General features: G+C 43.3%; 1 protein-coding gene across 13 annotated transcripts in view; it reads left to right on the top strand.

Moving 5' to 3' along the window:
- Positions 1 to 18,953, top strand: part of ripor3 (RIPOR family member 3) — a 318,751-nt gene that overhangs the window by 238,543 nt on the left and 61,255 nt on the right. For 11 of the 13 annotated variants that reach the window (XM_041203685.1, XM_041203684.1, XM_041203690.1 and 8 more), the window contains 2 exons: positions 13,271 to 13,400; positions 13,711 to 14,379. In XM_041203685.1, coding sequence (XP_041059619.1) covers positions 13,271 to 13,400; positions 13,711 to 14,379 — 799 coding nt within the window. The remainder of the gene's footprint in view (positions 1 to 13,270; positions 13,401 to 13,710; positions 14,380 to 18,953) is intronic. The other 2 variants (XM_041203683.1, XM_041203694.1) reach the window with 2 other exon arrangements.

Genomic DNA, 18,953 nt, shown 5'->3' with positions numbered 1-18,953 from the left:
GGAGGTGGTGGATAGGGTGCCAATGAAGTGGGCTGCGTTGTCCTGGATGGTATTGAGTATCTTGTGTGTTGATGGAGCTGCACTCATCTGGGCAAGTGGAGAGTACTCCATCACACTCCTGACTTGTGCCTTGTAGATGGTGGACAGGCTTTGGGGAGTCAGGAGGTGAGTTACTCTCTGCAGAATTCCAAACCTCTGACCTGCTCTTGTAGCCACAGCATTTCCATGGCTGGGACAATTCAGTTGTTGGTCAATTGTACCTCCCGGGATGTTGATTGTGGGGGGGTTCGGCGATGGTAATGCAATTGAATGTCAAGGGGGGATGATTGGAATCTTGTTGGAGATGGTCATTGCCTGCCCCAACGTGGCAAAAATGTTAATTGCCACGTATCAGCCCAAGCCTGAATGTTGTCCAGGTCTTAGTGCACATGGGCAAGGACTGTTTCAGTATCTGAGGAGTCGCAAGTGGTGCTGAACATTGTGCAATCATCAGCGAACATCCCCACTTCTGACCTTATGATGGAAGGAAGGCCATTGATGAAGCAGCTGAAAATGGTTGGGCCTAGGACACTACCCTGAGGAACTCCTGCAGTGATGTGCTGCAGCTGAGATGATTGACCTCTGATCTCCAACAACCATAATCACTTTACTCTTTGCTAGGTATGACTTCAACCAGTGGAGAGTTTTCCTTCGATTCCCATTGAGTCAAGTTTTGCTTGTGCTCCTTGATGCCACACTCAGTCAAATGCTGCCTTGATGCCAAGGGCAGTGACTCTCACCTCCTCTTGAATTCAGCTCTTTTGTCCATGTTTGGACTAAGGTTGTAAGGAGGTCATGAGTTGAATAGCCCTGATGGAACCCTGGCGGATTTACTGACCTACCTCTCAACAACGGGTTTCTTGCTACCTCACAGCCACTGTTTGTGGGGGTGTTCAGGTTGAGTTTAAGGGATTTTTAACATGATAGCCCTTCCTCTCTCCCATCCATCCTGGGGCGGGGGGTGGGGTGGTGGTGGTTGATTAGGCAGGTGGTATTAGGATTCCCCTCAATGAATCTTAGAACTTAGCAATATTTTTTAACTATGAAATAGGTCTAAGACATTTTCCTTAGGTTCATCCAAGTTGCACCTAAAAGTCAGACTGAAGTAACATTGCTTTTAATTTATTTCTGCTTTGCAACAGAGTATTCAGTCCTGTGTGAGTACAAATAGCACAACTAGCAATAGCCTTTATATTGTAAACTCTTTTTCCGTGTAATGTAAAAGTACCTCTTTTCTCTATATCTGATACAGCTTCTCAAATTGCGTTCCAGATCAATATTGCCACCTTTAGGTAACATCGTGTTATAACAGCATCTCATGCATAAAGTTTATTGAATCGAAGTTTCGTTTTAAGCAATATCATCAACTGGTATGCAATAATGTAACGCCTATATGATATAAAAAGCAATGTTGCAAAAAAAATTCACTTATACATGCTACTCTTCAATTTTTCTTGTAATAAAATGGCACTGATTATATTTAGGCTGGAATCATTACTGTGCTGATTATGAATTAATAGTGTGGGGATATGATGCGCTGTGAGGACAGGCGTTCAGAGGTCTTTTCTTATGTCCTGAATTCCACTCTGAATATTGAATGGAGGATGAAAATTTTTTGTACATGCAATTGGAAAATCGGGACAAGTCTTTAAAACAGCATCCATTTCTCATGATTGCTACAAGACCGGCTATTCACAGCACAATCTGTGAGTTCCTGACTGTAAGTTCTACCTATCCAGTATTAGACTAAGGAGAAAATGATAACCTCAAGGTACATTCTGGGAACTATACAAGGGTTAAAGTGGGCCAAGGTGGTCCAGTTCTTGTCTGAATCTCTACCTATAGTACTGCTTCTTCAAAAATGGTTAACAAAAATGAGAGCACATGAATTTGGAGGTAGGGAATTGGTTAAGCGACAGGAGATAAGTATGTGTACTACGATTGGCAGGATGTGCCTCTCTTGTCCCCTCTGCCATTGACCCCATTACTTCCAGTAAGTGATGCTGTGGAGGATGTCTCTACACCAGTGCAGGAGACCCACCCCCTGTAGACTGGGGCCCTCAAGACCTTGGACCTTCAGAAGATGCCTACCTGGTCATCAAAGATAATGGCAACAGTGCAGTGAGCAGACTGCCTCCACCTCAGCTGCTGATGTTGGGGTTGCACCAAAGCATACAGGGCATAACAGAAAACTTAAAATTTTATGAGAGCACAAAGGTGGAATAGGTGTGTTTAAAAATGAAAAAGTTCAATTTGTCGCATGTAAACATTATACATTATATTGGTTTCACTTTATTCATGTGTGCATCATCATCATTTATTGGGGCCAGCTTAGTTAGAAAGCTGAATGTGATAGCACACCTCATAGTTGGCACCCATTGATGGCTACAGGGGAGTTAGGCATATTTCCTTGATTGTGGAGGAAACAGTGTTGTGTGTTTGCATTCAGTCTTTCTTGAATGTTCATGTCAGTGTCCAGTTTTGCACTTACCTGTCTGTGGGACATGGCTGCACATGCAGGCTCACCTGGCCCTCCCTTATATGTAGGGTCAGGGAGATTGTCTGAGATACTCTCAATGGGGAATAATAAAACTCTTGTAACTCTTTTGAGTCAAAACAAATAAACTAAATTAACAAATCAAGGGACAAATTAAAAGGCAGCCCCTTAACGGGAAACTGCAAAAACAAAAGTTAACATTTAAAGGAAACTTGCAAACATTAAACCAAAATGTGATTAAGAGGGTTAATAAAACACCCCACTCCCCGTGGTGCCCACCAAACAGGGAAGGCCTCGATGGTGCCAGCAGACACTATGTGCTCCCTTTCCAGGGACACCCAGCCGCGAATGTAGCTTGAAAGAGAGGCAGACAGTCGAGTCAGAAGACCCCCTCAATCACCCACTGCCTGGACCTGTTAATGGCCAACTTGGCCAGGTGCAGGATCATAAGGAGGTCCTCCTCCCTCCAGGTCCCCCTCAAATTAAACTCTTGTAGCTGCATTTGAATCCGTGTAATGACGATGCACAATCTGAATTCTCAGTCATGGGAGGCTGATAGATGTGTGTCCAAGTGCGAAACACCACTGGCATGGGTTTCCCACCAAATCAATATGGCTGCAAGTCTTGCTGCAGGATCCCACGTATCTTTGTGACTGCTCCCCAGGAGACCCTCAGACATCTCTGGTATTACCTCTCCGACATTTGCAGTTCCTGAAGGTGTGGTGGTGCTCCAGTACCCATCTTCTATGATGCCTTCTCTGGCTGTCTGCCTCCTGGCCAGCTGCCTGCTGCTGGCCTTGAAGCCTCAGTTGTTGGCCAATGACAGCACTCCTTTGTCACATTCTCTCTTCCTGCTCCTGAGATTGCAAGAATATTGGGTGTTTCAGACCCAGAGAAAATCCATCAGTAGTTTAGCTCTGAAGAAGGGTCATATGGACTCGAAACATTAACTCTGTTTCTCTCTCAACAGATTCTGTCAGACCTACTGAGTTTTTCTAATACTTTCTGTTTTTATTTCAGATTTCCAGCATCCACACTATTTTGCTTTTATCCATCAATAGTTAACTGTTTTAAGAAGACAGGCAATGATATGAGCAGCTCTGTGTTCATGGCTTTCATCCACACAGCTGCTGAGCAATAAGATTTTCAAATCCTCACATAGGCTACAAACAAAACTCCTCCCACCCACCACATTGGCCTTCTCCTACTTGGACCTGGACTCCTGCCAGCTTCACCATCAGTTTGCAGAAATGGCCAGTTACAGAACAAGAATCATCTTCCACCTGGAACTCATCACTCCCCACCCTCCCTCTGTCACCTTTGAGTTTGAGCTCATTACCCTTGACCCTCCGAACATCACTGTGCACCTTCCCTCTGTCACCCTTGAACCTCCCACCATCACCCTTGACCCTGTGACTGTGACAGTGGACATGTTGTCTCTCCCCTTGACTTTACCCCCTTCACTGTGGGCATTCCTTCACTGATCCTAAAACGTATCCTTGCAATCCCTTGATGCCCTCTGTAGCTCAAGCTGCCATCGGGAAACTGAGGTTTCAGCTCCCGCCTAATTAAATCACCCTGCTCACCAGGTTTCCTGCTTTCACAGGCCCCATTAAATACTGCCAAAGGTGTGAGAGATCACAGACTTATGACAGGTGCAAATTATAATCACACATGTAATGCACAAATGTGACATTCTACAACACTGCTCACAAGCAGTGTCAGTGGTGTTTAGCTACTAATTTGGCCTGTTCCTTTAAAGCCACTGCACTAAGTTGGTAAATCAAAGTAACTGGAGGTGGTCATAAATAGCCGAGGTCATTGAAATAGAAATTACAACAGATGATAAACTTTAGTGTCCAGTGCAATGACCAACAACCTTTCATTTTTAAGATTACTTTGCAACTGTATCAAAGTTTGACATTTTGAAGCGTGATTCTAATTAGCATAAAGATATTTAATACTTGTGGCAATGCATCTCCTGTGGCATTGCTCGTGGTGAATTTGATGACACGAAACCAGGTCAGAATGTAAGTTGTGAGTAGGATGCAAGGAGGCTTCAAGCGGACTTGGACAGGCTAAGTGAATGGGCAAGAACATGGCGGATGGTATATAATGTGTGAAGTTATCCACTTTGGTAGAAAAAAACAAAGTCAGAATATTTCTTAAATGGTGAGAGGTTGGGAAGTGTTGGTGTTCAAAGGGACCTGGGTGTTCTTGTTCACGAGTCACCAAAAGCTAGCATGCAGGGACAGCAAACAAAAAGGAAGGCAAATAATATGTTGGCCTTCGTTGCAATGGGATTTGAATACAGAAGTAAAGATGTGTTGCTGGAATTGTGCAGAGCCTTAGTGAGGCCGCACCTGGAATATTGTGTATGGTTTTGTTCTCCTTACCTAAGGAAGAATGTACTTGCCATAGCGGGAATGCAATAGAGGTTCACCAGATCAATCCCTAGTGGGATTGTCTTATGAAGAGAGATTGAGGAAACTGGGCCTGTATTCTCTAGACTTTCGAAGAATGAGAGGGGATCTCACTGAGACTTAAAAAATTCTTACAGAGCATGACAAGGTGGATGTAGATATGATGTCTCCTCTGGCTGCTGAGTCTAGAACCAGAGGACATAGTCTCAGACAAGTGGTAGGCCATGTAAGACTGAGATGAGGAGGAATTTCTTCACCGAGGGTGGTGAATCTTTGGAATTCTCTACCCAAAAGGGCTGTGGAAGTATCGAGCATGGTCAAGGCAGAAAATGATAGATTTCTGAGATTAATGATGTCAAGGGATATGGAGGTAAAGTGGGAAAGTGGCATTGAGGTAGATGATCAGCCATAATCTAATTGAATAGCAGAGCAGCCTTGATGGGCTGAATGACTACTCCTGTTCCTATGTTACGAAACAGAGTCTGTCCCATTTTATCACAATGTGTTGTTTTCTGCAAATTATGATGGGAATATATTACAGAAACTAAATATGACACTTACAGGAAGCACTCATTAAATGCAATATGTCTTATTTTAGTAATTCCTTCAGAGTCAATTCACAGTGAAACACATTGCCACATTCAGCTCATAGCCTATCCTTGGGCCTCTATCAATGTTGTTCTTTGTTTTGTTTCTTTGCTGTGAGATGTGTAAGAAAGGCCCAAGTTAAATTACACTCTTTCTTTGCTTTCCTGTTAAGCCTACCCAGTTCTCAATCCTTCCCCTTTCAATGGATAGGCTTTAAGTGGGAACTAACTATGCTGGGGATATGGTGTATGTTGATTTAACCTCAATGTGGAGCTGATCACTAATGGATTCAATAAATGAAAAAATAAATCTTTAGGGGATTCCATAAAGTTATTTTCTCATAAATGTGGTAGAAGTTCTAAAGCATACTATAATTTTTGTCAGGCTACCTTGTAGTAAGTCTGAGGCAGCAGAATCAGTTGAGAAGCTGTTTTACAAAAACTCTTTGTGGTGTCACCTTTTTCATGCTTGACATTTTTTAGAGTTTTTTGAGGATGTAAAAATCAGGATGGATAAAGGGCAACCAGTAGACATTTGATAATTGCCACATTAAAGGTTAGGTGACATTTCAGCATGGAGAGAGGGTTGACTAACAGGAAACAGTCGGCATAAATGGATTATTTTCAAGTTGGCAAACTAACTAGTGGATCTTGAACTCCCTCCACCATCCCCAACCCCTTTCTGTTTCTTCCCCCTTCCTTTTGTTTTTTCCAATAATTTATATAGATTTTTCTTTTCCCACCTATTTCCATTATTTTTAAATCTTTTGTGCCCTCCTAGCCTTTCCACCCCACCCCCACTAGAGCTGTACCTTGAGTGCCCTACCATCTATTATTAATTAGCACATTCGTTTAGATAATATCACCACCATCAACGCCTCTGTGTTCTTTTGTTCTTTTGTCTGTGACATCTTTTGATTATCTGCTCCTATCACTGCTCGCTTGTCCCTACAACCACACCATCCCCCTCCAACTTCTCCCCCCCCACCACCTTAAACCAGCTTATATTTCACCCCTTTCCTAAGATTCACTCAGTTCTGTTAAAGGGTCATGAGGACTCGAAACATCAACTCTTTTCTTCTCCGCAGATGCTCCCAGACCTGCTGAGTTTTTCCAGGTAATTCTGTTTTTGTTTTGTAACTAGTGGAGTGCTGCAGGGATCGGTGCTGGGGCTTCAACTATTTACTATCTATATTAATGATTTAGATGAAGGGACCAGCTGCTTTGTAACTGAATTTGCAGATAGATACAAAGATAGGTAGGAAAGCAAGTGTTAAGGAGAATACAAAGAGTCTGCAAAGGGATATAGATAGGTTAAATGAATGGACAAAAATTTGGCAGATGGAGCATAACGTGAGAAAGTGTGAGGTTGTCCACCTTGGCAGGAAGAATAGAAAACCAGAATATTTAAATGGAGAGGAACTGCAGAATGCTGCAGTGCAAAGGGATCTGGTGTCCTTATACATGAATCACAAAATGTTAGCATTCAGGTACAGCAAGTAATTAAGAAGTGTTAGGAAATAGAGATAGTTTAAGTAAATTATATTTATATTTGTGGCTGTTAGAAATAAGTTCTAGCTTTAAACTTTAAGTTTAACTTGTATTTGTGTATTAAGAAAAGGTAAAATTGAGTTTTAGTTTCATTTTAAAAGGTGCTTGCATTTCTAATGAGTTTTTTTACAACTGTTGAAAAGAAGTTAAAACAAACATGAGTAGAAAAAAATGTGCTGTTGCCTAGCAGCAGGGGTCCAGACAGGCAGCCCTATCCCCGAACCCCCCACCCAACACTCTCTCACACACAAATAACAGGCAGAGCAGTTGAAAGCAGCTTGAGTTCAGTTTGGAAGAAGGTGTCAGGAGAGACAGGTCATGAAAAGGGACAGAAATCAGGTTCCAAACTAAAGAAGAAATTCCTCAAAAGCCAAAAGAGTGCAGCGGGAGAAAGTCCCATGAAGACCTTCTAGTCAACGGAGAGACAGGAACCTGGAAAAGGCCCTGTTAAGTGAAGGTAAGAGTGAGGGTCAGAGGAAGGCTCTAAGCTTCAAGCTTAAAGGAAGAAAAACTGCAGGAAGCAGATTTAAAGTGAGAAGCCAGAAGGTCCAAAGAGATGGCTGAAGGTCTGTAACCCTTTCCTATGAACGTATGAAGCAGTGGTGTACTGTTGACAGCAGAGCCAGTGAGAGAGAATGCATGGAAGAAAACTTGAATGTATGTGGTGACCCAGGGGAAGAGAAACATTGGAAGGACAGTTAGAAACTCTGGAGGTGGACCATTGTGCAAGGCATTTGAGAGAAGGTATCGGTTTGGGAGAAAATTCTAAAGCGAGTTCTTGGAGAGTAGAGATTGGAAATGCTCATGTGGAAGATGGAGTTCAGTGAGATTGTTTGGCTCACAGCATCTGGGAGGAGCTGATGAGAGATTCATAGCATCTGGAGTGGAATCTGTCACTTAGGGCAGAATTTTCTGGCTGTTGGGGGTGTGGTGCGGGAGCAGGCACGGGCCTGTTGCTACCCGCAATCGGGTCCACGCCACCATTTTATGTGGGCAGGCCTTAACTGGCTCGCCCAGCGTGAATCGCGGCTCCTGAGGACAGTGGAAGTGGGTGGGCGACAGCGGGTCTGCAATGACCACTGTGTCCAATGGCGACCCGGTGGCCTGTTTTTAAAAAGTTGCTGCAGCCTTTCAAAGGCTGTGAAACATGGCCAGTTGAAGGGCTCCCCAGAGCACTGCCGGTGAGCAGGCCATGCAGGAGGGTTGGGCAGGGGGGCATTGTGTTCCTCATTTTTCCAATGATTTCCCTGTTCCCCCCTCCTCGAGGAGGTGGCAGCACGGTGGGAGGCCCTCATGCCCCAGGATGGGAGGAGGAGGCTCCCCCACATGACCAAACGTGCCTGGGAGGAGGTGGTGAGCTCCCATGACGTGGTGCGGCGCACCTGGGTCCAGTGTCGCAAGCGCTTCAATGACTTGTGCTCAGGAAGGATGAGTACCATGTTGGCATTGGTCACTTAACCCAGCAGGTAGACTTTCCCCCCTGGTGCCCCCAAGTCTGAGTGTAGTGACTACATTGAATCATTGAAGGCATGTGTCCTTCCCTGGGTGGGCCAGCACATATTGCCCATGCCAAGGTCACCCTTAGAGGGTGTTGAAGACATGGGTTCTGCCCCCCACAGCATGTCACCATGGCTGAAGGTGCCTCTTTGCTTCTGCAGGTGGATGGTTTCCAATAATGTAATGAGTGCTTTGTGGGACATTCAGCTTTATTAACAAGGACCTTAGTTAATGTTCATAACCTGGAAGATTTTGCACTTAGGTATCGAGTATGGAGCTTACAGCTCAGGCTCGTCCTGGAGGTCCATATGTGGTGTACTAGCTGAAGGTTCATTGGATTAAATCCTCCCAGGTGTCCCTGCCTCCCTGGAGTGTGCCCGGGTCAACGTCTACCCCCGAGCATTTCCCTTTGCGTGCTTATCCTCGAACCCATTGCTAGACTCATCGTGTGCAGCCGCAGCCACTGCGTCGATGTCTTCATCGTCCACAGCGACCCCCCTTTCCAGCACAAGATTGTGGAGAATGCAGCATGCAACCACTATCAGCGACATACAATCTAGGGGTTACTGGAATGCGTCCCCTGACCGGTCCAGGCATCGAAAGGGCTTCTTGAGAAGACCGATGGCTCTCTCCATCACAGCCCTTGTGGAGGCGTGATTCCTATTGTAGTGCTGCTCAGCTTCTGTTCTTAGATGGCGGAGAGGTGCTATGAGCCACCTTCTGAGAGGATAGCCCTTGTCACCCAGCAGCCATCCATCCAGCCGGGCTGGAGTACTGAAGAGCCCTGGCACCTGGGAGTATCTGAGGATGTAGGCATCGTGGGAGCTTCCTGGGTACCTTGTACAGACTTGTAGAATCTGCATCCTGTGATCACACATTATCTGCACGTTCATGGAGTGGAAGCCCTTCCTGTTGACGAAGGCACCGGGCTCACCTGCTGGCGCCTTGATGGCTACATGTGTGCAGCCTATTACACCATGGACATGGGGGAAGCCAGCAATGGCCGCAAAACCTCTGGCTCGCTGTGTCTGGCTTGCCTGGTCCCAACGGTAGTGGATGAAGGTCAATGCACGCCTGAACAGAGCGTCTGTAACCTGCTTGATACAAGTGTGGACAGCTGATTGGGAGACACTGCAAAGATCACCCCACTGAGCCCTGGAAGGAGCCAGAGGCATAGAAGTTGAGGGCAGCTGTGACCTTTAGAGTGTCCACCCCCACAATTCGTGGAGATCTCAGGCCCAATCATCTGACAGATATAGTAGACTGTCTCCCTTGAGAGACAGAGTCTCCTTCGGCACTGCACCTCAGACATATTGAGGTAGCTGCTTCGTTGCCTGTATACCCTGGCAGCAGGATAGTGGTATCTTCTGTGGCCCCTTCCACCTTGGACTACCTCTTGGTCCTGCACCCCTTATGCCTGCACCTGATCTCCCAAAGGTGTCTCCCCTGGAGGCTGAATGTGTACTGCTGGCCTCCTCCTCCTCCTAACACTCCCTTCCTTCTCAGAGGAGGTGCCTCCAGTGGAGCATTCAGCTTCCATTCCGAGGCTAAGGGAAGGCTTCCTGAAAAAAGCAGGCCCAAAAGAGATTCCTCACTGCAGAGTGCTGACCAGAAGGTTGAATCCAGACCAAGTGGCTGGTATGCGATTTGAAGTATTGCAGATCACACAGGCAAGTATCAATAACTTTGAAACATCAATATTTGACAGAACATATTCGCGACCCCACTGAGCCCTCTTATCCCGCCCGTGGTTGAGGTTTATACAATGTGTCCTACCTGCTTGCCATTTGCAATCGTGCACTGACTTGAAGATTGCACGGGTGCTGAAAAATCGCTGTCGATTGGCACCTCTAGGGCCTTAAGTGGCCTGTTAATTAATGGCAGGCATGCGTTGGAATTAGCGCGCACCCGCCCAACGAAATATCGTGATGGCGTGCGGTGATGTCACATGCCAACGAGAAAATTCTGCCCTTGGTTTCAGAGTGTGGTGTGCCTGACCATAAGTTGCCAATTTGTTTACATGGACTGTGTACTTACTGTGAACATTAGAGTATAAGATAGTTTTTGTAACTTGTGTTATCCTTACAAATCTGTAAAGGGACAATTGTGAGTGAAGGGGTAATGTAATTTAGTTCATTTTTTCTAGTTAAATGTTTTATTCTTTCGTTAATTTCTAGTTAAATGTTTTATTCTTTTGTTAAAAGTTCATCAGTTAGGGAGGCATAGTGGTATTGTCTCTGGACTAGTAAGAGAGACCCAGGGTAATGCACTGGGGACCTGGGTTCCACAGCAGATGGAATTTGAATTCAATAAAAATCTGGAATTAAAAGTCTAACTATGACTGTGAAACCATTGTCGATTTTTGTAAAAACCCATCTGGTTCCCTTATGTCCTTTAGGGAAGGAAATCTGTCATCCTGACCTGGTCTGGTCTACATGTGACTCCAGACCCACAGCAATGTGGTTGACTCTTAAATGACCTAGCAAGCCACTCAGTTGTATTAAACTGCTACATGTCACAAAAAGGAATGAAACTGGACAGACCACCCGGCATTGATCTAGGCGCCAGAAATTACAAGGGCAATGTCAACCCTGCAAAGTCCTCCTTACTAACATCTGGGGGCTAATGCCAAAATTGGGAGAGCTGTCTCTCAGGCTAGACAAGCAACAGCCTGACATAGTCATCCTCACGGAATCATGCCTTACAAATAATGTTCCTGACACCATCATCACCATCCCTGGGGATGTCCTGTCCCACCAGCAGGACAGACCCAGCAGAGGTCACAGCACAGTGGTATACAGTCAAGTGGGAATTGGCCTGGGAGTCCTCAACATCGACTCTGGACCCCATGAAGTCTCATGAAATCAGGTCGAACATGGGCAAGGAAACTTCCTGCTGATTACCATGTACCGCCCTCCCTCAGCTGATGAATCAGTGCTCTTCCATGTTGAATACCACCTAGAGGAAGCACTGAGGGTGGCAGGAGCGCAGAATATACTCTGGGTGTGGGACTGCAAAGTCCATCACCAAGAGTGGCTCAGTAGCACCACTACTGACCGAGCTGGCCAAGTCCTAAATGACATAGCTGCTACACTGCACCTGCAACAGGTGGTGAGGGAACCAACAAGAGGGAAAACCATACTTGACCTTATCCTCACCAACCTGCCTGCAGCAGTTGCATCTGTCCATGACAGTATCAGTAGGAGTGACTAGTACACAGTCGTTGTGGAGAAGATGTCCTGCCTTCACATTGAGGATACCCTCCATCGTGTTGTGTGGCGCTACCACCATGCTAAAAGGGATAGATTCTGAACAGATCTAGCAATTCAAGTCTGGGCATTCATGAGGCGCTGCGGACCATCAGCATCAGCAGAATTGTACTCAAACACAATCTGTAACCTCATGGCCTGGCATTTCCCCACTCTACCATTACTATCAATCCAGGGATCAACCCTGGTTCACTGAAGAGTGCAGGAGGGTATGCTAGGAGCAGCACCAGGCATATCTAAAAATGAAGTGTCAACCTAGTGAAGGTGTAACACAGGACTACTTGCATGCAAAACATAAGCAGCAAGTGATAGACAGAGATAAGCGATCCCACGACCAATGGATCAGATCTAAACTCTACAGTCAAATAGGCTCCATTTTCACTGAAACAAGGGCCTTATTCCTCAGTGTGGGAGTTAAAAATCTTTAAAGAGGTTGTAAATGCTCTTGAAAGGTCGACTAGCTATCAAGTTATTTAAATGGTCAGTACTTTGCAAATGGAAGAAAACTGCCTCCCTGTGTCTGTGATAGTTGGAAAACATTTATTCTAGCAGTTTAAATAGCTGTTTGTAAACATAGCCATAAGTGCTATCATCATAGCATTATTAATGCCTTGTTACTTGCTACAACCTATCATCATCATAGTGGGGCATTGTAGATTCACAGTTTTATAGCTCAGAGGGTATTAAAAAGAAAACTGTCTTTGATGTGGAGTTATGAATACAAATGTTTGCTTTTATAAGGGATAAAGTACTGGAGGGGATTTCAATATATTGAATGGGCTTTCATGAATGGGAGTGTTATTTTGTATAGTGAACGCTAATAGATATTTAGAACTTTTATTTTATTTCATCTCAGCATGGCTCCTGATGTCCGCCTATACTGGGTGAGTTGGCATGAAGGGTGTAAGGGCATAGGGTGGTGGGTGGGGGGCATGGGTTGTCATGAGTTTGGCACTAAGTTGGCATAGGGCTATAAGGGGACATGGGGATGGGTGGAGGTTCATGAGTTGGCATGCATTGGCATGGGGAGTGGGTGGGGGGATGTAGGGGTGAGGGCTAGTGTGCCTAATGTTTAACAAAACAACTGGAATGAAATTTCAGAGAACCTAGGTAGGTCTTTTAAACTGCCCTCCTCAGCAGTTAGCAGCTCCCACGGCTGGCCTGATTTCATCCTGCAGTTGCCACTGCCCCTAATGAAAATCACGCCATTCAGGGCATTTTTTTCATGAGGCGGGTCCACTAAGCTGGGAAATTTCCTGACTCAAGCTATCCACCTTGGAGTGAAAATCCAGTCCTATATGACAAAATTAAATATTTTTTTCAGCAATATCATACAGAAACCTAACTCAAGTTTTTGTGTTTCAATACCTGCTTTTAATTTCTCTCCTACCCTTTGCTTTGTCACAGTCCATTTGATAATGATGAAGTTTCAGTAACATCTGGATCTATCACCAAATTCTCTTTGCCAAGTAGGAAAGGTTCTGTGAATAACTGGACACCTCCCAGCACCCCGAGCTTCAGGGACAAGTATTTCTCTGTGAGTATCTCAATGTGAATGTGTCATATTGCAATGAGCAATGCACTTCTATAACTTTAGGCAGTCAAGATAATAAATTAAAGTTAATCCTAACAGGAAATAACTGCCAGGTGTTGACTCTTAATTATAGGGCGTATGATATAATCTTGTATTGACATGCCTCATGTTGACATGCCCAGTATAAAATAGCACAGATTACAAAAGAGAATATCTAGTAACTGTATATGCTTCAATAAATTAATTTGGTTATATCTTAAAACTGTCATGATGAAAGGACGTATTAATCCTCTATTTTCTATTCTGTTGCAAGCAGCACATTGGACCAGAGGATACACTGCCTCTATTATGCCATGAAACAAAAGGAACTTTTATCTTTAGTCATTTAGGAAATGGTTACCACAATACACATTTGTCATCAGTGCCGGAGAATGAGAAATTTTACAATTACGCAAATATAGATAAACAAGGAAACAGTCACTTTACTGATGACACATTAGCTGTCCAAGAGTCATCTATGGAATTATCCCATAACTTGCAAGGAGCTGTCTCTACGGAAAGGACTGTGCAATCACCATATGTGGAACCAAGATATCCAAATCAAAAAGAATTTCAAAGAGATTCAATACATGCCAGACAATTTCAAAGTTGTTCAGCAATGGCAAAATCTGCTTTGCATGTCGGACCACACCAGAGGCTTCAGCAGCCTACTAGGAAATCTGCTGAATGGGACTCAACAGGCCACATCAGGAATGCGGATCTTACCAAACCATTAGGTCCACAGAGAACTATGACAGTATTCAATACACGTAGAAATAGCACTTCAATGTCTTCTGGAAAGAATATAAGGACAGATTTTATTTCAGTAAATATAGGAACCATGCTACAAGAAATATTGACTATTCTAAGGACGGATCAAAAAAACTATAAGGAACTTCAAAGCCTAGAGCAACAAGTTCTGCACTTCAGAGATATTCTGAAGGTATGTTGCTAGTTTTTCTCCAACAATTATCTTAATTTTTACATTCCCAAGTTGAAGCTGGTATTTTAATATTTTTCAGGGAAAATACAGGTTGGAAAATATTTTAATGTTCAATAAAAAAACAAATTAGTGCCCCTTTTAATGAAAAATATTATTACGGACTGGGGAGAGATGTGGGATAATTGTCCTCCTTTTTCCCACCTCGTGAATGACTGCAACAAGATTTATTTTAGAGGAGTGTTTTAACCCCTTGAGTGATGTGACTTTTAAGAACAGATGCAAAACAGGCTTTCTATAAAGTTTAAATCAAAAGAAAGGTAAATGTTTATTTTCACAGCACCCAAAGTGTAATCACAACAAACAGCCACCCCTTATTCACATAAGACACTGATACACACACAAACACACACACACACACACACACACACACGAAAAGATAATTTCAAGAGATGTAGCATGTACTTGTATTTTTAAAGTCCCGACAGTCAATATTACCCTAATTCTTTAAGAGGGTTGTTGCAAGTGTTGCAGGCCTGAAAATTCTTTTTTGGTTCACTGAGAGAAAAATGCATGTTGATGGTCTCTGGTAATAAATCATAATGGCTTCATCCAGGCTACAGCTGGTTTCTGGATTTTCTAGCCAAAGTTGTGGTGGAGCCCCTAAAATAAATTATAATCCACTGTTACAAGGAAATCTCCATTGCTCTGCCTGAGCTAAATTTTCAGGGTAGGGTTCTTTCCTTTTTAGGATAAGATCTCTCCCTTCTGAAGTCATTGTCCCAGGCTTTTCTCTGGTATGTTTTTAGAATAATAAGATATTTGCTACCTCAAGCCAGTTTCTGTCATGTGACCACAGAGTCAATATTCCCTTTATCCACAAATGATTTCATGGCATAAGCTATTACCACACGATGGGGAAAGAATGACAGCCATTCACACCATCTAGTGATAAACCCTTCAAACACATCTTCATGGGGTTTCAACTTTGCAAACACCAAGCCTGGGGCAACTATTATATCTCTGCTTCTGTAAACATCCAGACAATAGTAACTGTTAATTCCACAAGAGATCTGTTGCACCCTGATGTTTCTTCAATAGAAGGTCCCCCCAAAAGGTAACTTACATTTTAGTGACTTTCCAGAGAAAGGTCCAGACATGAGTTAGTCCTGGTCTGTGCGGAAACCACAAAAGCGTCACCTGACTTCACCTGGTATATTGTCCAAATTCCATACTCCTTTTAAAAATCAAAAATGTCTACCATTTTCATACATTCTCAGGCGTATGATATGAGCATAATAATACTAAATAGCAAATAAAATTTCATCAACCATTTCAGACTCAGAATTTTTGAATTAAGTGTCAGTGTGATCACAATATTATTGAGGGGTTTTTTTTATAAATTATATTTAGTCAAGAAACTTGGTGTAAGAGCAGAATCACACTTGGAAACAAATCACTAAAATTGGGTCAATCTGAGTACACCTTGCTGCGAGCAAGTGACTGCCATCTGTGGCTGAGGACACATCTGTCCATCAACCAGAAGCATCAAGTCCCCTGGAAGTATAATGGTGCAGTATGTCAAATAGTCAGCTTTGTGGTTTGAGTGGAGAACAAGGGAATGTATTTGCTTTCCTTGGTGATTCCATGGGTTGATCAGTCACAAACATAAAAGATAAGAGAAAGAAAAAAGGTAAATAAGGTGGAATGACTGATCAGGGAAGAAATTGCAGTGTTAGAAAGAGAGGTCGTCCTTGAGGGGGCATGGAGAGAAACCATTTTGGCAGAGTTGAGAAATGAGAAAGCTGTGATCACACTATTAGTGTATTCTATAGGTCTCAAATAGTGAGAGAGAGAGATAGAGGAACAAACCTGCAGGGAAATCAGAGATGTCCAAGAACTATACAGTGGTAATACTGGGGGACTTTAACATTATCCATTTGGGTAATTAAAGTAAAGGTTAAGGAGGGGGAGGAATTTTCTGAAACATGTTTAGGAGAACTTCCTTTAACAGTATGTTAACAGAAAAGAGGCGAGGCATTGTTGGATCTGGTTTTGGGAAATGAGGTGGCCAGTTGGACAAAGAGTCTGTAGGGGAACATTTTAGTGATCATCATACTATAAGTTTAGTTTGATAATGGAGAAGAGCAAGGAACAAACTAATATAAAACTTCTAAGTTGTAAGAGGGCTAATTTCAATGCAATGAGAAGTGATCTAGCCAGGGTAAAATGTAGCCGGAGACTGACAGGAAAAACTGTATTGGAACAATTAGTGATTTTTAATGAACGGGTGCTTCAGGTACAGGCTAGGTATATTCAAGCAAGGGCGAAAGGTAAGGGAGCCAAAAACAGGCCTCCTTGGATGACAAAGACGATAGACGTTGTGATGAAACAAAAAATAAGGTTGTATGATGCATGCCAGGTGAATTGTTGAAGTGTGAACCAGGTCAAATACAAGAGGTTGAGAAGGGAGGTGAAGGGGAAAATAAGATTAGCAAAGAGACAGTATGAGAATAGAATGGCAGTCAACATAAAACGGAACCCAAAAATCTTCTATCAGCATGTAAATAGTAAGTGGGTAGTAAGAGTGTGAAGTGGGTCCTGTTAGGGACAAGGAAGGCGATATACTTAAAGGTGCAGGGAAAGGCTTAAATACTTAATGAATTCTTTGTATCGGTGTTTATTAAGGATGAGAAATCTGACAAAATATCAGTGGAAATGGAGATAGTGGAGGCAATGTATAGTGTGAACATTGAGAGGGAGGAGGTACTGAAAAGGCTGGCTTTGCTAAGAGTAAATTAGTCAGCTGGTCTGGATGGTTGCATCCCAGCTTGCTAAAGGAAGTGGGGGTGGAGATAGCAGAAGGGCTTGCCATATTCTTTCAACCTTCTCCAGATATGGGGGCAGTGCCAGAGGATTAGAGGGTAGCAAATGTCACACCCTTATTCAAGAAAGGGTGTAAAGGCAGTCCTAACAACTGCAGGACAGTTAGTCTAACATCAATGATGGTAAGGTTTAATCAGCAAAAAAAAAAATCAACAAGCACTTGGAGAGGTTGGAGTTAATTAGGGAGAGCCAGACAGATTTGTAAAAGGTAGATTGTGCTGGACTAATCTAATTGAATTTTTGATGAAGTAACAGAAAAGATTGATGAAGAAAATACAGTGGATGTTGTTTATACGGAATTTAAGGAAGTGTGTGACAAGGTATTACACAAAATTGAGGCTTATGGGATAGGAGGATCAGTGTCCAATTGGATAAAAAATTGGCTTAAGGATAGAAAACAGTGATTCATGGTAGTTGGTTGCTTTGGAACGGGTGCTGCAGATTGAAAGGTAGCAAATGTAACCCCACTATTAAGGAAAAGAGGGAGAGAGAAAACGTGGAACTACGGACCTGTTCGCCTGACATCATTAATAGGGAAAATGCTAGAATCTATTATAAAGGATATTCTAACTGTACACAGGAAATAATGGTAAGATTGGGCAGAGTCAACATAGGTTTATGAAAGGGAAATCATGTCTGACAAACTTGTTGCCATTTTTGTGAGCATGTACTAGCAGAATAGATAGAGGAAACCAGTGAATGTGGTGTATTTGGATTTCGGAAGGCTTTCAATAAGGTCACACACAAGAGATTAGCAAACAACATTAAAGCACATGGGATTGGGGATAATATATTGATATGGATTGAAAATTGGTTAATGGACAGAAAACAGTAGAAATAAACAGGTCATTCTCAGGTTGGCAGGTTGTGACGAGTGAGGAATCACAAGGACGAGTGCCTGGACCCCATATTCACAATCTATATCAATGATTTGGATTTGAGGACCAAATGTAATATTTCCAAGTTTTCTGATAATATAAAATTAGATGGGAATGTGAATTGTGAGGAGGATGCAAAGAGGCTGCAAGGGGATTTAGACAGACTAAGTGAATGGGGGAAGAATATGGCAGATGAAATATAATGTGGAAAAATGTGAAGTTATCCACTTTGGTGGGAAAACAGAAATGCGGCTTATTCCTTAAATGGTGAGAGATTGGGAAGTGTTGATGTCCAAAAGGACCTGGGTGTCCTTGTTCATGAGTCACTGAATGCTAACATGCAAGTGCAGCAAGCAATTAGGAAGCCAAATGGTATGTTGGCTTTTACTGCAAGAGGATTTGAGTACAGGAGGAAAAAAGTGTTGATGCAGTTATATAGAGCCTTGGCGAGACTGCACCAGGAGTATTGAATGCAATTTTGGTCTCCTTACCTAAGGAAGGATATACTTGCCATAGAGGTAATGCAGTGAAGGTTCACCAGACTGATTCCTGGGATGGCAGGATTGCCCTAGGAGAAGCGATTGAGGAGACTGGGCCTGTATTCTCAAGAGTTTAGAAGAATTGAGAGATGATCTCATTGAAACATACAAAATTCTTACAGGGCTCTACAGGGTAAATGCAGGAACAATGTTTCTCCTGGCTGGGGTGCGGGTTGCGGTGGTGTCTAGAACTAAGGAACACAATCTCAGAATAAGGGGTAGGTCATTTAGGACTGAGATGAGGAGGGATTTCTTCACTCAAAGCGGTGAATCT

The sequence above is a fragment of the Carcharodon carcharias genome, chromosome 14, assembly GCF_017639515.1.
Source record: "Carcharodon carcharias isolate sCarCar2 chromosome 14, sCarCar2.pri, whole genome shotgun sequence".
Taxonomy (NCBI): Eukaryota; Metazoa; Chordata; class Chondrichthyes; order Lamniformes; family Lamnidae; genus Carcharodon; species Carcharodon carcharias.
Note: the sequence above shows the minus strand (reverse complement) of the source record. Positions and strands in the feature narration are given on the sequence as shown.